The sequence below is a fragment of the Apostichopus japonicus genome, chromosome 18 (genome assembly GCF_037975245.1).
Source record: "Apostichopus japonicus isolate 1M-3 chromosome 18, ASM3797524v1, whole genome shotgun sequence".
Classification (NCBI taxonomy): Eukaryota; Metazoa; Echinodermata; class Holothuroidea; order Aspidochirotida; family Stichopodidae; genus Apostichopus; species Apostichopus japonicus.
Window position 1 is genome coordinate 14,078,762 of NC_092578.1, and position 22,532 is coordinate 14,101,293.

The 22,532-nt window shown below is 37.7% G+C and overlaps 1 protein-coding gene across 2 annotated transcripts in view; it reads right to left on the reverse strand.

The window, feature by feature from the left end:
* LOC139958442 (uncharacterized) overlaps window positions 1-22,532 on the reverse strand; it is a 40,926-nt gene that overhangs the window by 2,725 nt on the left and 15,669 nt on the right. For both annotated transcript variants that reach the window (XM_071955525.1, XM_071955524.1), the window contains exons 11-23: window positions 21,496-22,083; window positions 18,620-18,889; window positions 16,808-16,920; window positions 16,131-16,329; window positions 14,525-14,641; window positions 11,452-11,585; window positions 10,401-10,556; window positions 8,974-9,355; window positions 6,915-7,093; window positions 4,423-4,599; window positions 3,193-3,302; window positions 1,801-2,063; window positions 796-859 (exon numbers count right to left, since the gene is read on the reverse strand). In XM_071955525.1, coding sequence (XP_071811626.1) covers window positions 796-859; window positions 1,801-2,063; window positions 3,193-3,302; window positions 4,423-4,599; window positions 6,915-7,093; window positions 8,974-9,355; window positions 10,401-10,556; window positions 11,452-11,585; window positions 14,525-14,641; window positions 16,131-16,329; window positions 16,808-16,920; window positions 18,620-18,889; window positions 21,496-22,083 — 2,752 coding nt within the window. The remainder of the gene's footprint in view (window positions 1-795; window positions 860-1,800; window positions 2,064-3,192; window positions 3,303-4,422; window positions 4,600-6,914; window positions 7,094-8,973; window positions 9,356-10,400; window positions 10,557-11,451; window positions 11,586-14,524; window positions 14,642-16,130; window positions 16,330-16,807; window positions 16,921-18,619; window positions 18,890-21,495; window positions 22,084-22,532) is intronic.

The following is a 22,532-nucleotide window of genomic DNA, read 5'->3' on the forward strand; positions in this document are numbered from 1 at the left end:
CTAGAAAAATTGCAGTACAAAATGAATTTCTTAATTGTGAGATACGTAACGAATTACATATCTCACACTTAAGTTATCATTACATATCACTTGATTACGTAATTCATTACGTATCTCGCGATTATGTAATTCATTACGTATCACGCGATAACGTAATTCATTATGATCAAGCAATTGCGTAATTCATAACGTATCTCACGATTATGTAACAAATTGCGTATCTCAATTGATTACGTAATCTGAGATACATAATCAATGAACTGTAATGCTTAAAATTGAACATTAATAGCAGAGGTTAAGAAAGTGAAAGCTGAGAGGATAACAATTAATAAACAATCAGGAAATACGTAACTAGGAGTGGATAAGACATTGACAAATAATCTATAGAGAACATGAATATAACAAAAAACATTTCAAACAAAACAAACCAATGAATTAAATTTGATTGGCATAAATGTCCCACTTGAACTTCCTTGTGCAAATACTATAATTTTTTTTCAGAATTTTCAAAATGATCAAATTTATAGACTCTTAAGGTAAAATAAACGAAGTACTAATGAATGTTTAGCTTACATGAATGGATTGGAGAGAAATAATTCTGTTTTATTGGGTGGGGGGGGGGGGAGGGACAAACAGAAAGTGAATATCATGGTGAAGCAATGATCCTATACTATAAAAAAAAAATACCAACATCAATGTAACATATCATCTTAATTTGTCATGGTTTGCTAAAAGCTCTCCTCCTGAAAATGGTTTACGATTTATTTACAAAATATTATTAAGTTATCAACTTACTACATCCCAGTATAATTGTTTGGTTTGAGAATAGCTGATACAATGACAACTACCAGTGGTAGACCTGAAGTAAAAAGAAAATATTAAATAAATAAATAACAGAACCGTAAGATATCACCTCATCATGATGCCTTTGCATATGTATGATTTACATCATTAATTGAAATTGCCACAAATTCATTTCATAAATAATGCTTGGCTCAGCTCTAAAAGTGGTTATTCTGTGTACATTGTCAGATTCAAAAGCACCAGAGGTGCACTCTGTACAATCATGATACATGGTTAATGTCATCTCATTGACAGTTATAGAAAGCCTATAATACACATTGACAAGAGTAGAATCACAGTGGCTCAGTGGTACAGACTATAGTTCTGTGACACAAAGGTCCAGGGTTCGAATCCTACCATCCACTGATGACTTCCATAAGGATGAAACCGGTCGGGAAGTGGAATTTTTCTGGTGTGTTTTTGGTCAATCTTTGTTATTTTGCTAAAATAAATTGGGGGTGGGACAAATCCAAATTTGCTGTTCTGACAACCAAACAAGTAAGACCTGGTTGTCCAAGAGAAAATTAGAAAATATCCTAAAAATTTGCCCTGAGCTCATAAAAATCATGAAAAAAATCACATGAAAGAGACTTTTTGACAAAAAAAGGCTCCATTGTTAGTAAGCATATATTCTTCACACCTAAAGGAAGCAATATTTTAAGGCAAATGATCCCAACAAAAAGTTGAAAATTTCACAAGTATAAAATCATAAAATTTCATATTACAAAACAGCGACATTTGTTATCTGTTCTAAAATCAATTGGTGTGTGCATTCAAACAATATATATATATGTGTATAAATATATATATATGATTAATTACACAATTTATCAAAGGAGAGAAGGGTAACAGTTAGTTGGTTAACTCGATCCTCATACTAAAAAATTTATCAAGAGGGAAATAAAGCGAGCCAAGATTTTGGCATATCAGACAAAGAAATTAGGCAGAAATATTTACCCCAAGCAACTAATGATGCTTTTCTCATGAAGTATTTGATGCCAGCATCAAACACTTTAACAAAGAGAAGGTACATGATCGTTGCCTCAACGCTCATCCAGGAGATGGAGGCGAGACAGAAGTAGTGGATGAGGGCGCCAAATATGACGCAGCCGACGTCTAGGTTTGCTCGGTTGATCCCGATCAAGAAAGACAGGTAGAGTCCGAGGAGCGCAAAGCATAGATTTATCAAGACTTGCTGCGGCCGTTTGGATCGAAGTTTCCTGAAGAGAAACAAAGTTTAAATGGTGGTTGTCGGCAGAATTTAAACTTGAAATGTCATATTGCGGAACAAAGTAACAACATTTGAGAACCAGTAATGTTGCTATAGCTAATATCATGGTTTTGAAGATATTCAACTTTTAAATACACAAATCTCTGGAATTCAAGCTCTTTTAAGACTACATTAATGATGGCCTCTGCTCCTCAACTGTAAGTTAAAGCAGACGGTTAACCAGAATTTGATATAAGGTCTCTTTTATTGTTTTAAAACTAGATTGGAATAATTGACATGGTACTGATTAACCAATATCAGATAAGACATGCAGTGCCAACTGGTTTTTTAATTTTCTAAAGAGATAACCTAAAGAGATTTCCACAACCCACAGCAATGCAGTTTAATATGCTGGCAACAATTTCAGTTTCTACTTGGTCAAACAACTTTTCAAGATAATTAAAGGGCGTGAAGACTCGCGCAAAAAGAAACGTCTAATGCCGGTAATCTGACCTAGTTTCGAATGAGGTGTAACAAAAGTGTTAGAAACTACCATGGATCCCAGAAATACACACACACAGTTTGCTACCGTCGGTAATTAGACACTAGTGTACAGTCAGTACATACAGCTGCTGTCAATACCCACAGCACAGTGTAGAAACAATACAGCGATGGACATCTCAGGTCCAGCTAAAGATAACAAGGTATCACGTTTCATTACTGTTTGCATTTTGTAGCGACACAAACAAAATGTCACTTGCAAGCAACGGAGAGTTAACTATTTCAGATGGCCGCACACGGTTTGGGGCGAGTCTTCAATGCCTTTAAGTTACCCAAGATTAGAACCTGGGCACAAAACCACACTACTTTATGTAGTAACTGACATCCACTCTCATCCCTTCATGTGTAGTATCTGTTCTTTTTTATACTCCCTAATTTTCTAAGGGACACATGATACACAACAGACAATGGTAATACAATCACAGCCTTGACACACAGGGTCAAACAAGAATGCATTTACTTTTTGTCAAGGAGTATATAGTAACATTTCTAATCAGGATATGAATGAGAGAGTGAAGAAGGGGGGGGGGGGGGAATGGTAAAGGTAAGGGAAAAGGTCAAGGGTCACATAAACTTACTTGATTGCCAGGAATGCTATCAAGGTGATGAGAAGAGCAACAATGGAGATCACACAACCGATGATACTCAGAACATCCAGGAAAAGACTCCCTACATCTCCTTGAATATCCTGTCATGAATAAACATTTAAATTTACATGAAGATTGGATACAGCAATTTCATTGGTCAATAAGTGCGATACTCAAGATATCACTTGATGAATATAATAAAAATAAAAAAATGACTAGTCAGAAAACTTAATTTATTAGGTTTCTTTTCTCCATCCTTCTTGTCTATAGATTTATTTTTGAAGATTTAGTCCTTGGTATGATGGACATTTCAAAACAGAAAGATTTTGATTTCCTCTATGTCGTGGTACTTGGAGGGAGGCATTATTTTTGTGACTTCCTTGTAGGAGGGTCAGAGGGTCTTCCCCCAGAAGGGAAAGTCAAAGTTTAGATGTCAAATGTATTTCTGTATTCTGAGATATATCTAGGGTATAAATTTGGTCTATATTTAGGTGTAAACTCGAGGTTGTGCTCTAAATATTGAGGTTTGATAAAAAGATCCCTCGGCTGAAGGTTTTCACTTGACTGATGATGGAGATTGCTCACCCACCCCCTCCCCCCTCACAAAGCCATATACCCCTATCCCACCCATTCAACCCAAATACAAAACAAAAATAAAATAAAATAAGTTACTGGGATCGCAATCAGCATTGTGGCAAACTGTCATACTGTCCCCTTGTAAGCTATCAACATTATACTATGGCAAACTGTCCCCTTGTAAGCTATCAACGTTATATTATGACAAACTCTCATACTGTCCCCTTGTAGGCTATCAACGTTATACTATGGCAAACTGTCCTGTTGTAAGCTATCAACGTTATACTATGGCAAACTGTCATACTGTTCCCTTGTAAGCTATCAACGTTATACTATGGCAAACTGTCATAATGTTCCCTTGTAAGCTATCAACGTTATACTATGGCAAACTGTCATAATGTTCCCTTGTAAGCTATCAACGTTATACTATGGCAAACTGTCATACTGTCCCCTTGTAAGCTATCAACGTTATACTATGGCAAACTGTCATACTGTCCCCTTGTGAGCTATCAACGTTCATACTATGGCAAACTGTCATACTGTCCCCTTGTAAGCTATCAACGTTATACTATGGCAAACTGTCATAATGTTCCCTTGTAAGCTATCAACGTTTATACAGGAAGAGAACTACTGAATTTGCCTCACCACTAGTACGGCAAAGTTTGTCAGATGGCCGCAATGGCACTCAACGAGAGGATCACCGTTCTCGCCAGGACCAGATACCAATTCGCATCCCTCCGAAGACCAGTCGCCGAAACCTCCAGCCAGAGAAAAATCCCAAAACACGCACTGCCTGGTGCTGTCTGTAGTTGAGCCTTCAATCTATGAAATATGTTCAAAACCAAATCGTCCCAGCATTAAAGAGGTTATAAAATGAAAAATTTTCCATGTCTTAGAATGGTTCATCTACATTACTACAACACCATCCATGCACAACTTTCCGTAAATACGGCTTCAAACGCCAGAAATTCGCTGTCAAAGTATTCCCCAGAGACCTCTCGAGCTGCCACTCGTAAAAAAAAGAAAAGCTGCCCACCGCAGTTCATCTGACGTCATCAAAGGAACCATTTCAGCAAAGCCGACTCCCCGCTGTTTACCGATACGGCGTTACACAGTTTACTACATGTAACCACAACACTCTTCTCATCAATTGAAAATGTCTTCTTCCGATTCCGAGGAAATCTCTCAGGATATTCGTAAGCTTTGACGAAAATTATTTTCTTGAGGAAGGAGAGGAGGAAATAGTTTTCGAGGGTGATGAAGATAATATCGGTGTTTTTCCCTATCAATTGAGCCCATTGCAGAAGAATGCAGAACGGTTGGACGACCCTGAACCGAAACTGGTCGGTTGAGCATAAACAAAACCACCGTTATTATCATCATATGATTTAAATTATCTCGAATGTCGATGATCCTGCTACTTAACTTCGTAGCGAAGCTTCTAGAATTTTGTGTCTTACAGTGCAAGGAAAATGTGACATTCTGTACATTACAACCCTATAGTACTAGTAGAGGTAACATGGGGTCTAGACCTAACTAATAGACGTTGTATAACAGGCTAGCCCGTGTAATTGTATCATCCAATTGTTACGTAAAATCACAACACAACGCCAGTTTTACCACAAAAGAAAACTTGCAGATCTATAATTGATTGTTATTAAACCAACTGGCTTTAAAAATTTTCGAACTATTAGGTAACCATAAAAAAAATCGTCATTTGCTGTATCAAGGAGGCCTAGGCTATGGTCATAACAAGTAATTTGGCAACAGTATAGGCCTGCAGGCACTCGTAACGTTGTTTATGTGCAGTGTTTTGAGCGAGTCGTGTTCAAATTCTTCGATTTCTGTCATCTTTTGGAAAAGCTTGCAGTAGAAATCCGTCTTTACCTATGGTGGAGCAACCTGATACCACATATCGGCTCGGCATTTTTAACATTTACGAGATAAATTTACGTAAAAACAAACTCCAAACACCAAACCTCAATTACTACGGAGCACTGCAACAGTGTAATGGTGTGTGTTCTCAGACGTTTAAGAATGTAAACATAGCGTCTCGGAAGTGAGCTGAGTTCCTCGACTGACGTCACGCCGCGTTACCGTAAATACAACGATTTTTAGAAAGTTTTTATTACCCTCGAATTTTTGATCGTTTATTCCTCGAGGATGCAAGCTTCGTTTGACACAAATTGGGTATCATTGGAAAGCTACGAGTGTACAGAATACGATGATAAAGATTTTTTTTTTCATTTCATAACCTCTTTAAATTATTAAATTTCTTTCATTGCATTCTTCAGTAAATACTGTCCGCCGTTCTTCATTACTACTTTCAAATTACACAATAAGAAAAGATGTATTTGCAAGAAAAACATTTGCAGTGACAATGTTAAACTTTGAGAATTTGAGAAAAATGCTTCGTTCCAACATGATGTTTCTCGGAGATGTGAAAAGTGGTCATGGTTTATTGTTATTAAAGGGGATTACCCTAAAATGTGTATGCTATTAACAAGTTCTCTTGACAATGCTAATTAGATAAAGAGGGGACATGTGGACTTAGTCAGTAATTTCAAAGATAACGATACCTAATAATTTTTCACTGAAGGATGTAACAGTGCTATACATTATGTCCTATGGTTATGAATTACAGAGAGAATTCACAAAACGTTTGGACAATTTTGGGCAGAAACTTGATCTAAAGTATAATTTTCAGTAATACTTGGAAGGCATCAAAAACCTTGGTGAAATTCAAAAGCTGTTTCAAATGATCTTTCACATAGTTGCAACGCCATTACCTGTCTAACCTCTTAACATATTTGGTTCTTTGATTTATTTGAACTTTGACCTTTATCCTGTTGCAAGCTGAACAAACATATATTATTAAAAAAGATTGAAAAACAAATCTCAGATGTCTCAATGTAATTTAAAAATATATTTAAAATTATTAAAATTATTTATTTAAAATATATTTAAAATTATTTATTTAAAATTATAAATAAAGATTCCTGAGAAAATTTCATAAAGAAGCTTGGAGATGAGAATTCCCAAAAGAAAGGAAGAAAAACTTGATATAAGAAAAAGAACAAAAATAATTTACGTCGTAATTCTCAAGAAGTTTGGAGATTACCAGACTATCTACTCACTGGCAGTAAATGAAACCTTGTAACGACTGGATCGTTCAAGTTTGTTATCTTCTGGCCTTCAATTGTTGCTGATACAATGAGAGTCTCAACTTCCTCGTCCATCTGTGAACTGCCGCTGCTTATAAATAGATTACTGGTCCGGTAGATGACAAAAGTGAGAGGAACTGCATCCGATGGAGCTGCATTTGAGACAGACCAAGTAGTAATGTTCATGAAACTTGCAGATTCTTAAGTAATTTTACACAAGATAAAAGAAAACTGTTAGCAAACTGCTTTATCCACTAGAGGGCCTGTGTAGGAAATGTACTGTAAAAGTAAGTTGGCCTAATGTTTCGATCCTAGCAGGATCTTCTTCAGAGGCTAAAAACTAGAGCACCAATGGTGCAGAAGCTCATACCTTTTAGAGCTTAAAAATGTAGGGCCCACAAAACTTTATGGCCCACCAAATTTCAGGCCATTTTTCAGATTCCACCAATTTTGGGCCCATGAGGGATACCCCCCCCCCCCCCTTCGTTAGCAGAATCCTGGCCACACCACTGGCTATAATTCCTATTTTCCCCCTTTAAATCCTATTTTACCCACTCTCTCAAACAATACCACTGACCTACCCTATTTAACTTTCTCCCCTCTACCTGAGCAGACCTGAAGCATTCCTTGCCAAAATTTTGGCTGGCTGCCTGTATACCTCAGGCTCAAAGACTTCTAAGAATCGGCAAGTGCTGATTGGTTATAGGGCTCTCATGCTTACAGTTCAACAGTTAATAACAACTCTCAGTCCTGCTTTAATTCCACTAACAGCCTCTGCAGAGCTTAACCACAAATGTAAACAAACACTGCAGAGACTGGGAGACAAATTAAAGGAGCTTTGGCAAAAGGTGAAGGCTCAAATTTTTTTAAACAATGGGGATTAATTGTAAATAATTAACTTTTGACCAAAAATTATTATCCATCAAAATCTTGAGGAGACTGGGATATTTGAAAATATTACAAAGAATGACCCCCGATGACCCACTAAATGACCTTTGACCTCAATTTTCCAAACACCCCTCATAACTCTCATCCCGAGGAATGTTGTGACCAAGTTTCATTATAACTGGCCATACACTGTACGAACAGGAGCAATTTGAAAATATAGGGACGCGGCCTGGGCCACAAAAGACCCCTAGTTGATCTTTGATCTCAAATTCATGAACACCCTGAAGGTAAAACTTCCATAGTACTATCGTGACAAACCCTCAACATTGTACCATGGAATCTGTAGGAGAAGAAGCATTTTGCGTATTTCCACAAAATGGCCCATTACGGCCCACAGGTGACCTTTGACCCCAAATTTCGGACCATATCTGATGGCCCTATACCCAATGGTCCTTGTGTCCAAGTTTCATGAAATTCCATCAAACACTGTGCGAGTGGGAGCGGTTTTACCAATTGTTGACGGATAGAGTGGTAGACGCCGCACTGTAACAATAGCTCACACCAGCATGCTGGTATGAGCTAAAAAGGCTAATTTACACAAGGACGGAAAAAGTTTGCTGAAGACTTAAGAGGTTTAATCCAAAATCTGCGAAAGGAAATATTATCTGGTTACTGTTCCTGCCTTTGCTTCGCTTACAATTAACAGATTTAATGAAAGCTATACAGCACATTCACTCCCATGAAAAACGCCCCTACCACCTTAATAGCTGCTCATAGAAAGTGCATGTTGTCGGTATAGTGAAATTCTTGTGATCAGACGTCTCTATGGTGACCATATAGGGAAATTATAATTATTGAAGTTTTCTCACCAAAACAAAATAACAACAACAAAAGAACCCCACATCCACTCAGTATTATAATTTTCAATATTTTTAATAAATTCAAGTTTTTAATAAGTATTTTACAAGTACAATTATGTCTGAAGTTTTCAGCCAGCCCAAAACTCTGATCTTCTCAAGTTACATGATAAAGCAAGCTCAATTAGCCTCCCTTTTTGGAGACCAACCAATTAGCCACTGCCATACGGAATAGACTAGTTCAACTTCAATATCAAGGGTTCTTCCACTTGAATGAGGCATCTTACCATACTGGATAGCATCTAGGAGACTAGTTGGCAGGGTGATAGAGGCCTTTACATCATCCAGTATGGATGGACCAGCATCTTTGAAGACATTTATCAGGCTGTCATCCAAATCTTCCTGAATATTCCTCGTAATAGAATTGAAAAACGTCCCAAATGTGATTTCTGACAGAAAGGTATTCTGATCTGCCGTGAAAGCCCTCACGGCGATATTGTCCCTGACTTCTGTGAAGTTCAAATCTTCTGCTTGTTGGTGTAAGTTTGTCAGCTGAGTTTCCAAAGCCTGAAGGATTCTGGAAGGAGCCTCGAAAGGTGTGCTTTCGTTGTATACATTCTCATCTAAGTCAAGAACATTATCTACAACTTCAATCACGTTTCTGGTCACCTAAAATGTCAACCAAAGTGCAGAAAGACACAGAATGATACAACCAGTGGCAGAGCTAGGGGTTTTGGTCAAGGGGGGCGCGAATGGTCTGTAGATGCGCTTTTGACGCTATCTAAGCGGAGCGCCACCACAGGTTGGCGCAGAGCGTACAGAAATTTTTGAGTAAACATACTTCCTAGATCGCCGGAAATGACCCTTTCCTGGCCTTGCCAATTTGCAGATAAACGAAGAATAAATAGGTGTCATCGCCAACAAAATGTGACAAATGTTAATAGGTAGATGAGAGAGCAATAAAAAAGTAAATAATCGCGAATAAGTAAAAAGTGGTAAAATGCTGAAAAGGGCGCCAGCAGTCCATTTGAGTCCGTCAGGGAGGGGGGGGGGGCATCTGCCCCCCTGACTGTATGGACGCTCCACCACTGGATACAACCAAATATGAATGACTGAGTGTAATAATGGGATTGTATTCTCTATTGTTCTCCCAATTTTGAAGAACGATTTATCAAAAGAGTTTAAATTAGAAAAACTAAGAGGCTTAGTAATTCCTTGCCACATTTACATTACTGTGTGAGAATCACATTTACTGTAAACTACATGTGCACAGACAGTTCAGTAAGGAGGATCCACATATTCAAAGTGTCAAGTTCATCCCTCAAGTTTTTTGTTTACAGTTTACAGACTTTGATCTCTCTTGGCATCAAGTGACCGCTTTGGAAAACAGTATAAATAATGTTCTGAATAAGGTGGATCCACATACCACGTAGTATGAAGTAAACCCAAATCTTTCACTTTTGGAGTTATCATGTTAAAAATGTTTTCAGAATTTGACCTCTGGTGACCTAAAATGACCTTTGACCACTGCAGAAAATAATGTGGTTTTTGTACTGAATTAGGTGGATCCACATACCAAATATGATGTAAATTCAAGCTTTAACTTTTGTATTAAAGAGTTAACAACCAAAGCATCACAAACATACACCAATGCAATCATCAAAAAGATTTCTTTGTCTTATTCCGTCAGCAAAGAATAAAAATCCAAACATACCTCAGGCAAAGAATCGTTCAAGACAATAATCATTTCTAGAAGCTTTGCCACTGTCACCAGATCATCCCTGTCTAGATCATCCGTTTTGGTGACATCAGCCAGGTCACGTGACACGGTTGTCACATTATCGTTAGTCACAGGGTTTTCGTCGAGATACTACAGGGTATAATTATAAAAGAGGACGAGGCAGAAACTGGTCACTTCATTTAGAATATTAATCGAGTAATTTACAACGCTTACTCAACCTCATTGGATTGTTGTCATGCAGACAGTAGTATCTGAAATCATATTCCATTTAAAACCAAAAACTGGTGTTGGTTATTCCAACATGGATGTTCTACGTTAAAAGTTGTCACAGTGACACACAGCAAACTTATAATACACACTCTTTTAAATATGTAAAGGCCTATACACATCAGTTGGTCTCATCGTATTCACACAATTGGCTTCCAGAAAGGTAACAAGATACTTTACAATTTTAGGAGCATCTGGGAACTTTGTCAAGCTTCGACACCCTGCTCTGATCTTGCCCATGGGCTTGCAAAGGAGCCCTTGAGTGGACTCCTGGACCCCACATTTCAGGATGTGGGGATGCATGCACACTATATACACACACTTTGTGCCACCATAGATGGCACTTTCAACACTATACTGAACATTAATTGGTATGAATCCTGCATCCTTAATCTCAAATCTGCATTTGCTGTAAGAAAACCATATTAAGCAAGTCGATCAAATACATTTCCGACCAGAATGAGATTCGAACCAAGCTGTGACTTCCAGGAAAACATATCCAGTGCAGCTCTCTACCTGCAACTGATTTATCCAGCCCTAATAGTAATACTTATACATTCATCACATAAAATGATTTTGTGGACTTCTGAATGGTGTACTACCTGAACAAAGAACTAGTGGTATTCCCACTAAGTAAAAGTTGGATAACATAAGATGGAGTAGCACTGAGCTTGAACTGGTGGGGGTGGGGGTGGGGGGTAGGGCATTGTGGCTCCTTTCAACTTATATTTTCTTCTCTGATTCACTCACTACTTACCTCTGACAAATCTTGGAGATTATGATCTTGATCATCAGCTTCCCTGTAACAATTGTTTATTTGTACTTCTTCCGCCCAAACGCTGGGGTCAACAAAGTCTCCAATGCAGGCCCTGGACGCTCTTGGTGTCCCAGCTGCATGTGACGATAAATAAGTCAAAATAAATATAAAAATAAAATAAAACTGTTAGCAAACTACCTATCTACTAAAGAGCCTGTGTAGGAGAATGTGTAAAAGTAAGTTGGCCTGACATTTCAATCCTAGCAGGATCTTCTTCAAAGGCTAAAAGAATGGGGGGGGGGGGGGGGGAAAGGAAGGGAAAAAAAGAAAAAAAAAAGGGGAAAAAAATAAATAAATAAGTCAGCTCAACCAATCAATGTGACGGTGCATGCAATAAGAGTCATCAGCTATTTATTTCAAAATACTTTACACCAAGCCTAGCTAGGTTTCCTAGCGGTCTTTCAAATACTGCAGTACACTGCTGTAGGGGAACAAACTCGACCCAACACTGAAACCATGCAATGTCTACTTCCAAGTATAAAGTTAAGTCAATTTATTTCAAGGTTTACAGTTGAATACAAGCCAAGGCCTGATTCGCATCTCAACACAACTTTTACAACAGTTAAAGGCATTGAATTAGACTCGCCCCAAACGCGTGCGGCCATCTGAAAAATAGTTAACTTTCTGTTGCTTGCAAGTGAAGTTTTCTTCTTGTCACTACAAAATGCAGACAGTAATGAAACCTGATACCTTGTTATCTTTAGCTGGACCTGAGATGTCTATCGCTGTATCGTTTGCACTGTGTTGTGGGTATTGACAGCAGCTGTATGTACTGACTGTACACTAGTGTCTAATAACCGATGGTAGCAAGCTGAGTGTGTATTTTCTGGGATCGATAATGGTGTCTAACACTTCTGTTACACCTCATTCGAAACTAGGTCAGATTACCGGCATTAGACGTTTCTTTTTTGCGCAAGTCTTCACACTCTTTCACCCCTGGTCACACACCCAACACACCCCACGCACGCACAATTTTAAACACTGTCTTCTGGCGGGGCACTACAGTGCTCCACATCAACGTGTCCACTGGGGGACTTCCCATAAAGCAAGCGCAGCCTCAAACCAGTGCATGCAAATACAGTTACAAGCTTCTTGGCAGCTAGGTCCCTATATTTCTACACTTGGGTAAAAGAGAGGCAATGAAGATCAAAGTGCTAAGGACACAACGATCAACACAATGATCTGGCCAGGACTTGAAGTAATGATCTGGCAAGGACTTAAAGTAATGATCTGGCCAGGACTTCAAGTAATGATCTGGCCAGGACTTGACGTAATAATCTGGCCAGGACTTGAAGTAATGATCTGGCCAGGACTTGAAGTAATGATCTGGCCAGGACTTGGAGTAATGATCTGGCCAGGACTTGAAGCTGCAATCCATAGACCGCAAGCCATTACCTTTTAGCCATTTAACCACGACCCCTGCTCTTATAGGAGTTTTGCTCACACAATAGAAATAGATATTTTCCTTGTCCTCTTCAGACTTTGAGCTCAAGATTACATTAAATGTCGTCCTCTTGTGCGTACACTGTGTACATGAAAGCTGGGCATCATATTTGTCATGATATTTATTATTTTTCTGTTTCAGGTTCACACACCCATGTATTATACTATTGAAAGAATGTTGAGAAAAACTTTTTGGAAACAGTCAAGAACATCCATGTGTTTAGTTAAAGGAATTGTCTGGTGGAAGATTTTGATACATTGTCTTTGTAGTTATTATTTTTCTCTTTCTAACCATGTAAAAATTGTCCCCATTCGACGTTTTCTTCTTGTAGAAATCTGGTTTTCAAATTCACCAGTTTCTCACCAAAAGTACCGTTTGTTCGAACGCTTCAATATGGTGATTGACGTAGTGGTTGCAGATAGGCAAAAACAGGCGACTTGAAGTTAGCACTCCCAATTCCGCAGCAAATAAACTCACGTGTAAGCACATTGGATTGCCTCATATATATAACGTACATACTCGCGAACGTATATACTACGATGCTCAGTTGGTGTACTTGTATAGCGTTACACATAGTACACTCACACTCAAACCACAGTTCATTAATTGTTCTTCGAAATCGCTGAAATAAAATTCACGGATCAAATTAACAGTAAAAGGAAACTTGTAAAGTATTCGTTAAACCGAAAGATGAAACTTGGCGGAATCGATGTCATCGCAGAACTATCCGATTGTAAACGTTAGAGTAGGCTATACACGCGAACATTCTTCGCGCTGGAGCTGGATTTCGCGATGTGTAAACAACGAAGAGCCTGCTGTTAAAACTTATCTTGTGTTTCACAAAGACCACGAAACCACCGATCTACTACATATATGGCGGCTTAAGGAGTTTTTTAAATCATATCTAATTTATAAGAAATTTCACCGGAAATTATTGAAGAAATTGATCGAATCGTTGTCAGAGCAGAATGTAGCACTGAGAAGCTTAGGCTTCGCAGAACTGTCCGATTGTCAACGTTTGAGTATAGCCTACATGCGAACATTTTTCGCGTTGGAGCTGGATAGCGCGATGTATAGCCTGAACAACTCAGAGTCTGCTGTTAAAATTTACCTTGTGTTACACAAAGACCACGGAACCACCGATCAAGTACATGGCGGCTTAAGGAGTTTTTGAAAACATATCTAATTTTACAGAAATTTCACCGGAAATTAAGGAAGAAATTTATCAGTATACAAACGCGGTTTTTGTTGTGATTACCGTATAGGTACTGTGCGGAGGGTGGGTTATGACGCAATCTGCTATGGCAGAGCTGACGTCACGTATTGTACTGTTCAAATCATATTTGAAATGTCTATCCATAACGATTAAAAAATCGTTTCTCTGTCAAACGCAACATTAGCGTTCTCATACTTTGACAACATGTTTGGAAAATTATTTACTATTTTTTAAGCTAACTTCTTTGGGCCACCAGACAATCCTTTTAAAACAATACTGCTTTCACAGCTATTGTGCCATTAACTATGTTTCGAATGCAAATGATTTTGTCACGATTGATACTTTGCTCTCACCTTCACTAGTATAGATGGGACAAACTTCGACTGAATCGATCCTCTGAGCAATGTTAACATCATTAAATGTCAGCTGACCAGCTAAAGTATTGTTCACAGTCTTCTTTGCACAGAAAGCTTCCAAAGGAAAGACAAACAAGAAGGAAAATTAGAACAGAAACCAGTTCTTAAACAGTCAACACATACAGACATACTGCATAAAAATACAAAAGGCTCGCGACACTGATTCCAGACACAAACACACATTCCTTGAAAACAAGTGGGGATAATTTCCTAGTGCTAATACCACTCTGTAATGTCATCACATATCATGCTTTAAAACACACGTACTGACAGTACAAACAGTTCCTAACCTTTATATGATAGAAACACAATGCATGATATTCATACTGCTCATACTGACAGTACGAGTGCTCTGAAAGCAGGATATGACAGTACAGGAAAAATAGCATCTGAAGTGGTTTTCACGATACCAGTAATTTTCTGCGCTGCAGCGAGATTTCTGGTGACACAACAGGGCGTATAGCTCAGAAAAGAATAATACACATGGAAACCTTATCTGTTTATGTGTAGTCCACTGTTATCACCATGATGATGATGAGAATGCGGAAAAAAGGCGAAACATTTTGTAAACAATAATGAAAGCTTTACAGTAAATTTGTGGGACACAAATTGGAAGCTTTTATGAATTATATTAAAAATTTTTTTTAATAACTTGATGATCAAGAGTAGTAATGTGGTTTTAACAAATTAGATCAAATATATACCAGTAAGTGATTGGCCATTATACAATTATATGAATTGGATATTTGGATGGTTTGGTCTGAGTGATTAAAAGTTACAATAAAATGCAAACTGTAGCTTTAGAAGAGAGTTTTATCAGTTGTTTATTTAATTGTGAATTTAATCCACCAACTGGTCAGCACATGTAAACTGTTACATAAACTGTTACATAACACAACCCAAAACCAGGAAGCGAGTTTAGAAAGATTTTTTTTTTCAAGAAATCACTAAATTCACAACATATATCAGGAAAAAATAATTTTTGTTATTAAAGGTAGTCTGTATAGGCCCCAAATTATAGCACGCTGTAAATTGCTAGAAGTTTTCAAAAAGTACCATCCTAGAGGTCTTAATTTGCTCTCCAAATTATTCTCAGACATTTTTAAGGAACACACAAGATGACTGAATGTCCCAGTGGGGAAAATTTCATCAAAGGTTGTAGTAAAAGCAGTTTCAGAATTTTGACCAAAGGTGACCATACTTGAATATCTAGCATATTTGGGGCCAATACATCATACCTTTAAGCTGACTGTGAATAATAATGCTAAATAATAATATATGTATTTATATGGCCCATTATTACATGCATGAAAGAATATCTCAAAGGACTTTACATGGGAATATAGAAAAATCTTAAATAAATAAGTACAAATACAAGATATATACAGGAGTGCTAAAAGGTATGAAGTATATAATCTAAGCAGAATCAGACAAACACCATTGTGCCCTCAGCGCATCATTCGTGCACTATGAGTAGTGCTTGCAGTTTCAGTGCTATGACCCTTTCGATAGGCATTTATAATATGTATATCTGAGTACTCACATATGCTTTGAATTGTTAGCGTCTGCAAATCGGGTTCTAAACCACTTAATTCCTGACGAAGCTGCCTCATCAGAGAATCCTTTGCCGTTTGCCTCGAGCTATTACTACTTAACGTGATTCGTGTTTCGGCAACGACGCTGCCACTTCGCAGTCTCTGAACACTAACATCGTCGAAACTTGATATTTCAGACTCCACGTACTGCAAGTGATGAGACCAAACGATAATTATGACTATGATGCGGATAAGTATGTTGTAATTAAAGGTCTGTTTAATTACGATAACAGTTTCTTAAAATGACCTGACACATACCCCTCTTCGTTATGGACACTTTTGACAAGTAAAGTTTTAATTTATTCTTAGAAAAACAACAACAACAAAATCAACAAAGCCCAGCTACAACTAACAGTGACAACATTTAAGCATGGACTACTAAAGGATGAATGATAATATGTTATTTCTTTAGCCGATGCCTCAACATTATATTATATTTTCTTCGGTGCACAGACATACCTTAAACTACATCTAGGAGTAGTGTAGTGTCATATATTTACAGAGCCTTGGCATATAGCCTATCAGCTATACTGAAGATGCAATCACCCATATAATGGATGATATAGCATATCAAGATGAATTTGTGTTTTTGGAGCAATTTCTGAATAATAGTCGCTGCACTCACATAACTCTCAATAATGCTGCTAATGTTCATGTAGGCAAAACTGGTGGGGTCAGCTAGGTCATCGGTGTAATTCAAACCATTAAAACTCATCTCCAGAAGATAAGTGTCTCTGCCTAATTCAGGAACAACAAAAAGGGATGAGATTAGTTTATACACAAGTAATGACATATATGATGTAATGAGATGATCATAATACAATTAATACTGGTATGTATATAGTACCATGGAGATCAAGCTACTGGATGGTCGGTTATGTCATCAGAGCAATTAAGTCTCGACATCAAATATCTTCACTCTCTTTTAGGGATCAAGAAACCAGAAACCCAAGAGTCGTGTAAATTCCTTTAATTATCATTTTATTACTGTATTCTGATGATGAGCGTGGGACCAGATTACAGGCCAAAGACTCATATGAGTCGGCAAAGGATCAGAACACTTACATGTTTAATCACATGAAGAGTAAAAAAAAAAAAAAAATTTGAACGCTCTTGTGATCTGATAATTTGCTTCGGTTCTGTCTCCATGGTTACTGCATAGGAATACTGAATCTTAGGACGGGAATTATATAATGATGGCAAGTTTTTGACATAAAAATCATTGCTTTCATAGTATACTGTGCAGTTGAAGCTTGGCATCTATAGCCAGTGCCATGCACTATATCTGAAGTTTTATATAGGGGACAAACCCTACACACACATATCATTTTTATGAAATTCTCCAACTCATCGTTTGTGACTTATAACACAAAACAAAAAAGGGTGTTTTTTTGGAGCCAGTTTTAGAGAGCAGTGCAATTCGGCCCAGTTTGGTAAAAAAAACATACAGGTTGTTTCTTAAACAAGCAATGAGTACAAATTTTAGTTTAGCTTGCTCGTAACACAAGGTTGTAATTCGTAACACAATGAGTGTTAGCTCAGTGATTAATGCCGGTGACAAGATTAATGTATGTCATCCAGTTACAGAGTTGTTGACAATTGACAATTCATAATCACGGACATTAAATATGAATCTAAGAGACTGACTACGGTCAACTTGCGGCTTTGATAAGCCAATGAGGCTTCTTCACGAATTCCTGCTTGCAGGAGGATCTCAAATACATGCAATACATACAATGTCTCTTAATTAGTTCTAAATATAGAACACAACCAAGTATTGTTGTGCTAAAAAACCTGCTGTAAAAATTAAGGGAAATCTGAGTTGTGAGGCCCTTTTGGATAACTCAGATATTGTACTACCGGTGTCTGGTAATATTTTAGCTTTTTTCTTCTTGTCCATTATCTTCAACATTTTGACCAATTAGAGTGAACGGGAGACTACACTTGGTGGGTAGTAAACAAATCATCTGATTCGGAATAATCACAGGACATATTGACCAAAGATGTCTCTGATAACTGTTAAGTCTGCACTTTTCCCAAATGAATTATCTCTAGGACTAATTGTTATTAGGGTGGGAAGGGTTGGGGCACATTTATTGGCTGTTGTCCAGTCTAACAGGCGGGGTTCTTGAGTTAGAGTGTTTAAAGAGCAACCTGGTGCTATATATATCATCTTTGATGTTTATAAAACAGCATTATGTGCAGTTTTATTCTTCTTCTTTTTTTTTGGGGGGGGGGGGGTTACAATCTGAGCAAAAATTGAGGTGGGCCTGATCTGCAATCTTATTGATTGGATACCATGAAGGTAAGAAAAATGTTTCTCTTTTATAAATAATTCACCCCATAACTTTATTTGGAAGTATTTCTGACAATATAGAGTCATATGGTGTATGAGTATAACAAATTGAAGGCATCAAATAAACTGAATTTAGTTCACCTGACAACAAGACAACAACGGGTTGACTCTCTGCTGATGAATCCTCAAAACCGATACCTCCTTCAGCTCTACAGTAGTAAAGTCCTTGATCCTTTACCTCCAGGTTCACAAAACTCAAGATGTTGCCTCTGATGGTTGTCTCTACCTCCCCATACCATTCCTTCTTGAACCATGCGATACCCACAGAATGGTCTGCTTCACAGCTGGTGTCCAAGGAACCGCCAGTCTTCATTTCCAACACAGGGTCAGGTTGAAGAGTGATGACTGGTTCTGAATCAAAGCGAAGAGAGCGAAGAGAAAACAATACTTGATGTCACCAGCAGGCCAACTCACCAGAACAGACTTTTAAATTTAGTGTATTAACTTTAACATTTGGGTGCGCACCTCACAACTGTAAGTTATTTTATTTAATTCTTTGACTGGGCCCAGATAAGCTGTATATTGTTTGTTATTCATAATTATAATTTATTTTGATCCAATCCAGTTGAGTTTATATACTTATGTGTCTTGCTCTGTGTTTGGTCATCACACCAAACCCAGAGTTCTCTGATCAAGAGCAAACATTTATTTTCAGTGGCTAACACCCTTACATATACACACGATGAACATGTACCAATGTTACCTTTATGTACAAACACATGTCATTTGAGGTCAAATTACTAAACATTGTTGGATCTACATGAAACTTGGTAACATTCATCATAGTGCCCTTGGGCTCTTGTTTATAAACCTTATATAGTAGCAATACCATGTATTTTGTTTTACCATTTAATTGTTCCTTAGTAAATGAGAGAAAATTGAAAATATTCCATGCACTTTTTTATCTACCTATTTCAATCTTTCAGGGAAGTTATTTTGTTCTAAATTTCAAAGTAAATATTGAAAAAAACTTATAATTCAGAGAGAATTGAAAATATTCCAAGCATGTTTTTATATTAATTTTGTTTTTCATCCAGTAATTAATGCGCAATTATACCATATGGATATCATGCGTGCATGCATGCATGCAAAAGTTTGTCAAGCAGAGCACGTTTTTAAAATGCATGCGTGAAAACGTTCCAATTGAGCGCAATTTGCATGTTCCCCACACGCATGATGTAAATTCTTTGCCCGCGTGCCCGGAGCATGCAATTTTATTCCCCTGCATGCGTGCAATTTTATCCCCATGCATGCGTGCCCGGAGCATGCAATTTTATCCCCCTGCATGCGTACCCGGAGCGTGCAATTTTATCCCCCTGCATGCGTGCCCAGAGCGTGCAATTTTATCATTTGCATGCATGCAACAGTAATTGCATGCATGAAAACGTTCCAAAAGAGCGTAATTTGCACATTCCCCACACGCTCTCTAAGCACATACCACAAATGCACTCATGCAAAAGAAGGAAATATTTGTACGAGGGTACTGAGCTATTCTCGTTTCAAGATATCCAACTTAAATTTCTGGAAACCTCCTTTAAGGCTAAATTATTGATGCATTTGTCATATGTAAGTTATCCACTGCAGTGCAGGCCTTAAATGTTTATATTAAAGGCATTGAAGACTGGCCCCAAACCGTGTGACGCCCTCTGAAAATATTTAACTATTTGTTGCTTGCTAGTGAAGTTTTCTTCTTGTCAGCTACAAAATGCAGACAGTAATGAAACATGAAACCTTGTTATCTTTTATCTCGACCTGAGATCAGGGAGTCCCATATAACAACTCCCTGCTAAGATGGCCATCAATGCTATGAACACTGTGTTGTAGGTATTGACCGTCGCTGTATGTATTGACTGTGCACTAGTGTCTAATTACCGACGGTAGCAAGCTGAATGTGTATTTTCTGGGGTCGATGGTTGTGTCTAACACTTCTGTTACACCTCATTCGAAACTAGGCCAGATTACCGGCATTAGACGTTTCTTTGTGCCAAGTCTTCACTCCCTTTAATCCAGTGTTAGAATTCTAACAAATTATAATAAACTCAACCGAAACATGATTTTTTTACTTCAAACGAACGACAGAACACCCTTGGGTGCCTTTCCATGCACACTCATTTTTCCTTGACAAATTTTTATCGTATTGTAAACATATCTTAATACTTGAGGCTGCAAAAAGTGTTACATGTTTTCCTATTGCATTTATATAGCTTTGCATCTGAGAGACTGCAAACCTAATGCATGGTCTGTGTATTAGACTATTAAAGTAAAGTCTTCCCAATTTAATTGATATGAACTTCATTTCTGTTTATAGGGACATTTCTTCAAACTGAAACACAAAACTCGACTGACAGCAGGCAGCACTTAAATTTAAAATTTTTTTTTTGTGGGAAACGATAACACTCCCCAAACAGATAAAAAAAACAAAGGCTCCCGAAACGGCTCCCAGAAAACATTAAGAAAGGCTCCCAAAACCGCTTTCAAATGTGGCTCCCAAATGGGGTTCCCAACTGCGGCTCCCAGGAGGGGGGGTGGGGGGAAGTAGCACGATATATACTACTACTCATATGGGCGACCATTATCTAACTTTCTAGCATTTCTTTTTGGGAGGGGGAGGGGAGGGGGAGGGGAGGGGGCAACATATTGTGATGACCTTATATCATTTATCCATACAGTAATATAGTTACATAACCTTTTTTTCAAACTTTTACAATGATGGAGTTTCCCTATAGTTTGTCAAAAAGTTTTTCAATTATCAGAACCAAAAGAGCAATGAAAATCTGTTCTTTGTTTTTTTTGGGGTAAGGTATAAATTCATGTTTCAAGTAATGTACAGCAGGGTCCTAATATTTTATGATAAGCTCAACATAGAAGAAGTCTTCAAAAGGAAAAATCTCACCATAATGGAAGTATTATATGCTGTGGGTACAATTCCTGGAACATTGTCAATGAGTTTTCCATACCTGCCAATGTAATACCCGTGCATAACGTCTGGAAAGATTCCACCAGAGACCTCCTTCCTTCAAGTTCTGGTAGATATTGCCCACTGAAGCAAACGTTGGCTAATGCTTCTGCCAAATCCTTTGGATCGCAAGCTACTGGATCACAAGGAATTCCAGACAGAGCTATAGAAACACCTATATCGCCAAATCCTAAAGTATTAACAGAAAATGGGTCAATCGAATAAACGGCAGATATGAAAATGTTTAGCCGAGTTTGATTTGACACTCTCAACGGGGGATCAATTGGCAGTTCGAGGGTCTCCTGTAGGACAGTCCGTTTGTAAACCTTACTATATAGTAAATTTCCAAAACCCCTCTTTTGACGTAGTAGAGAATCATCGGCAACGTCTAAAGTACTTATCTTCATGGTCAGGTCAACAATTTCTTCAAACCCGAATACACTCACTCTTGCTATGGATATTAGACCATCCAAAGACACCTCAACGTCAAAGGAATTGGGTGTCCGTCGTTCAGTGAAAAAGTCGTGCATCATCAAACATTCCCTGGAGTTCACCCTGTCCATCAGATCCGTTTCGCAGTCTTGAAAATCTGAAAGACATCATCAAGATGAGTGCGACTTTCCTTTTTTTTTTTTTTATATGAACTTTTAAATAATGCTATCAATTCACTTGATCACAACTGATCATGAAAACATTTGAAGTTCAAAAAACAAAAAGCATCATTGGCAAATTACTTGCTTGTTATTGAAAATTATAATGGTACAAAAATGTTTACTAGCTTGAAAACAGGTAAAAATTTCAGAAAATGATATATGTTTTCCAGCTCTCAAGTTTTTAGTTCTTATCAATTTGAAAATTCTAGGTCCAAATTTGAGTCCTCTGCTAATTGCATGATTGGTTCACTCATTACATGATCAGTATAGCTACACAGTAAATTAAATGTCATATAGTGTAAAAACATGAGCTGTTGGTTCTTAGTTAGTTCTTGGTTAGTTTTGTTAGAAAAATCTTTTGCTATAAGTAACCATGGAAACATTA